This window comes from Neopelma chrysocephalum, unplaced genomic scaffold (assembly GCF_003984885.1).
Source record: "Neopelma chrysocephalum unplaced genomic scaffold, ASM398488v2 Primary Assembly neopelma1_95329, whole genome shotgun sequence".
NCBI classification, from domain to species: Eukaryota; Metazoa; Chordata; class Aves; order Passeriformes; family Pipridae; genus Neopelma; species Neopelma chrysocephalum.
In genome coordinates this window covers 1-4,514 of record NW_020924008.1, presented here as the reverse complement: position 1 = coordinate 4,514, position 4,514 = coordinate 1, and the positions used below count along the sequence as shown (strand labels likewise).

General features: G+C 58.0%; 1 protein-coding gene across 1 annotated transcript in view; it reads left to right on the top strand.

Annotated features, from left to right (window-relative positions):
• The window catches only part of PSMA5 (proteasome subunit alpha 5), a 3,852-nt gene extending 278 nt beyond the window's left edge, over positions 1 to 3,574 (top strand). The window contains exons 2-5 of the mRNA XM_027708042.1: positions 1,507 to 1,574; positions 2,173 to 2,280; positions 2,382 to 2,440; positions 3,412 to 3,574. Coding sequence (XP_027563843.1) covers positions 1,507 to 1,574; positions 2,173 to 2,280; positions 2,382 to 2,440; positions 3,412 to 3,559 — 383 coding nt within the window. The 3' untranslated portion in view covers positions 3,560 to 3,574. The remainder of the gene's footprint in view (positions 1 to 1,506; positions 1,575 to 2,172; positions 2,281 to 2,381; positions 2,441 to 3,411) is intronic.
• Positions 3,575 to 4,514: the final 940 nt, after the last annotated feature.

The window sequence follows — 4,514 nt, the reverse complement described above, 5'->3', positions numbered from 1 at the left end:
ACAGCCTGGGAACAGGGATACAGCCCTGGGAACAGCCCTGGGAACAGCCCTGGGAACAGCCCTGGGAACAGGGATACAGCCCTGGGAACAGCCCTGGGAACAGCCCTGTAATCCTGGGGGTTTATATCCCAAGGAGGTACCCCCTGGGAGGTTGGGAAGCTGTGCTTTGGGATGAGCCCTCCCTGAGAGGGGCAGGAAAACTGGGAATGGGGAGCCCTGGAGCCACCTGGGACCCCCCCAGGGGCTGAATTTGGGGTGTTCCTGGACACAGGGAACAGGGAGTGTCACAGAACACATCCCATTCCAGGCTGGGAGCCTCTGGAATCCTAAATGGTGCCCCAGGAGCCCCTGGAATTCTGGAATCCCACATCCCCAGATGCCACATCCAGGTGTTTTCTGGACAGCTCCAGGGATGGAGGCTCCAAACCCCCCTGGGCATCCCATCCCAGGGCCAGACCTCCCTCTGGGAACAGCCCTGGGAGCACCTCTGGAATCCCAGGGGTTTATATCCCAAGGATCCCTCCCCCGGGAGTTTGGGAAGCTGTGCTTTGGGATGGGCCCTCCCAGTGCTCTCAGGCACTGGTTTTCCAGGCTCCAGGCCAGCTCCAGGAGCTGGGAAGAGGCAGCTGAAGCACTGCCCCTGCCTCAGTGACCTCCCTCATCCCAAATTTAGCTCTGGAAGGGCAGGGAATTGCAGGGATTTGACTCCAGGCCAGTTTTTCTGGGAGAGCCGGAGCCAACCCGGAGCCACCTCTGCCCTGAGGGCCCCCCCACAGGCTCCTGGAGGGCAGGAGAGCTCCCAGATTCCCAGATTCCTGCTCTGGGGGCATGGGAAGAGCTCCAGGAGTCCCATTCCCTCCCCCTGGGGGCTGTTCCAGGGGCTCCTGCTGCGGGTCAGCCAGGAAGGGCCCCTTCCCAGCAGGTTGTTTCCATGGAATCAGGGAATCCTCGAGGTTGGAAAAGCCCTCTGGGGTCATGGAGTGCAACCATTCCCAAGGGCCACATCCAGGTGTTTTTTGGATGCTCCCAGGGATGGGGATTCCAAACCCCCTGGGCAGCCCCTTCCTGTGCTTTACAGCCCTTTCCAGGCAGGAATTTTCCCAGTATCCAACCTGACCCTCCCCTGGCCCAGCCTGAGGCTGTTCCCTCTCCTTGTTCCCTGGCAGCAGAGCCCGACCCCCCCCCCGGCTCCCCCCTCCTGTCTGGGAATTCTGGAGAGGGGGAAGGTCCCCCCTGAGCCTTCTTTTGTTCGGGATGAGCTCCTGGTTTTCCAGCCCCTTCCCCATCCCTGGATACCTCAATGTCCTTCTTGCCCTGAGGGATCCAAAGCTGCCCCCAGAATTCCAGGTGTGGAATTCCAGTGCCCAGCACAGGGGGGGCAAATCCCACCCTCTCCCATTCCCACATTCCCTCTTGGGAAACTTTGTGTCTCACGTGGGTTTTGGGGCAGTTTGGGAGGAAAACTCATCCCGAGGAAAGTGTGGAATGATTCCTGTCCCATTCCAGGCTGTGCCATGAGTGGCCTGATCGCCGATGCCAAGACCTTGATTGACAAGGCCCGAGTGGAGACTCAGGTGAGATCCCACGTTCCCATCCCTAAAACGGCCCCACAAATCCTGGGAATGCCTTGGGAGTCTGGGGAAAGGGAAGATCATTCCAGTAAAGGAGCTGGAATGGGAAAGGTGCGGAGTGGGAGGTTTGCTGGGAGCACAAGGGCTGTGCCTGCCTCTGTTTTGGCAAAACACTGGATGTATTGGATGGGTTTTTATCCCTCTAAATTTCCCGGATGCTCCAAGGTCCCAGGGGCAAATCCCTGCTGGAGTAAAGGTTTTTCCCGAGGCTTTTCCTTACATATTATCCTACATATTTCCTACGTATTGCCCAGCTCTGGAGAGCTGGATAACCCATTGCTTCCAGAACAGATGCTGGGATAAGGCATTCCAGCCTTGCCTTTCCCTGCTGTTATCCCAAGGTTTGGTTATCCCGGGATTTTCCGGGGATTTCTGCCCTTCCCGGCTCTTCCACGGGAGGACAGGCACCGAGTTCCCCAGGGAAACAATCCCTGTGTGTTCACCCAGGGGGACGCTCCTCCCATCCCATCAGCCCCCCGGGAATGCCATGTTTCCCGGGAGCACAGGGATAGCGGGAATGTTCGTCCCCCTTTCCCTGCAGAACCACTGGTTCACCTACAACGAGACGATGACGGTGGAGAGCGTCACCCAGGCCGTGTCCAACCTGGCCCTGCAGTTTGGGGAGGAAGATGCCGATCCCGGAGCCATGGTGGGTGCCGGCAGGGATTTGGGAATGCCGGGAGGGCTCCAGGGGGTGTTGATCCCCCCTGTCCCGCTCCGTGTCCCACTGTCCCCTCCTGTCTCCCGCAGTCCCGCCCCTTCGGCGTCGCGCTGCTCTTCGGAGGAGTGGATGAGAAGGGCCCCCAGCTGTGAGTGCTGCTCCTGGAATCCTTTGGGAACATCCAAACCTCCCCTGGGAACTCCCCGCTGGGCGCATTCGGGGATTTTCCCAAAGGGTTTATCCCGCTGTGTGTCTGCCCCGTTATGGATCCCTTCCCTGAGCCCTCCCTGGCTGTTCCCATGGGAAACACCCCCTGATCTTCCCCAAATCCTTGTTTTCTGGGTTAAAGCCGTGCTTTCCTGGGAAAGAGGGAAGCGTTCCAGCTCTCCCTGGGCCGAGTTTATTCCTCCCTTTCCCTAAAGGAGGCTGGTAACCCAATCCCTGGGACATTCCTTGGGGAGGTGGCTGTAACCTGAACTCTGGGATTCAAAGGGCCCTGCTGGAGGTGGGAAGGGCTTGGCAGAGCCAGCCCAGCAAGGCCCGACTCCCAGCAGGGAAAACGGGCTGGATTGACTCCAAAAAATCTGGAGAAAGGGGGAAAATCCAAAGGGAAATTGTTCCCCGGGTAACAAAGGTGGTGTTGGAGTGCCCAGGGGGGTTTGGAGCCTCCATCCCTGGAGCTGTCCAGAAAACACCTGGATGTGGCACCTGGGGACATGGGATTCCAGAATTCCAGGGGCCCCTGGAGCACCACTGGGATTCCAGAGGCTCCCAGCCTGGAATGGGATGTGTTCTGTGACACTCCCTGTTCCCTGTGTCTAGGAACACCCCAAATTCAGCCCCTGGGGGGGTCCCAGGTGGCTGCAGGGCCCCCCATTCCCAGTTTTCCTGCCCCTCTCAGGGAAAGCTCATCCCAAAGCACAGCTTCCCAACCTCCCAGGGGGTACCTCCTTGGGATATAAACCCCCGGGATTCCCTGGGGATGAATCCCGACTGCAGGCGCTCCGGGAGCTCTGGGGGCGTGGTGGGAGGATCCCTGGGGATGAATCCCAACTGCAGGAGCTCTGGGGGGGTGGTGGGAGGATCCCTGGGATGCAGCCGGCCCCGCTGTTCCCGCAGGTTCCACATGGATCCCTCGGGAACGTTCGTGCAGTGCGACGCCAGAGCCATCGGCTCGGCCTCCGAGGGCGCCCAGAGCTCCCTGCAGGAGGTTTATCACAAGGTAAGGAATGGCTCTGGGATTGGGAAGCGCATCCCAGGGATTTGAGGAACCCCAGCACCTCCCAGCGCCTCCCAGCATCCCCAAATTCCCTTCCCGGGGAGGATTTGGGAGCGGGGTGAGGAGGAGGCGCCGGAGCTGCTTGGGGTGGGTCATCCCTTGGCAGAGCATCCCGGGAGGATCCTGTGGATCCCGGGAGGATCCCATGGATCCTGAGGATCTTTACAGCCCAGAGCAGAGCTGCTTCCAGCACCTGCTGTGCCTATGGGATAATCCAAGCCTTGGCAGGAAGTTCCTTATAAATAACCCTGAGCTCCGAGCGCTGCCGTTGGCATCAGGCTCCCCAGGGGGCCAGGCCTGGGAAACCAGGGAATCTTCTGCTGGAATTCCTGCTCATTTGGGGTATTGAACAGGAACTTCCTGCCCCTCCACCACAAGGAGGGAGGTGGGAATCCAAACCTTAATGAAAAGCACAATTAGTGGGAAGAGGGATTTGTCTGCTCGGATTATCCCAGTCCTGCATTCCCAGGGTTGCCAACCCTTTTCCAAGTGCAAAAGGCTGGGAAAACTCATTTATCCACTAGAATTATCCTAATTCTCGATGCCCTGGATTATCAGCCCTTTTCCAAGTGGTGAGTGATGGGTGGGAAGAGTCATTTTTCCACTAGAATTGTCCCAGTTCTGGATTCCCTGATTCCCAACCCTTTTCCATGTGGTGACAGCTGGGAAAACTCACTTCTCCACTAGAATTATCCCAATTCTGGACTCCCTTCATTCCCAACCCTTTTCCAAGTGGTGATGGCTGGGAAGAGCCATTTATCTCCTGGAATTATCCTAATTCTGAATCCTGGATATTCCCAACCCTTTTCCAAGTGCAAAAGGCTGGGAAAACTCATTTCTCCACTAGAATTCTCCTGAGTCTGGATTCCCTTGATTCCCACCCCTCTTCCCTGTGGAGATGGCTGGGAAGAGTCATTTATCCACTGGCATTATCCCAGTTCTG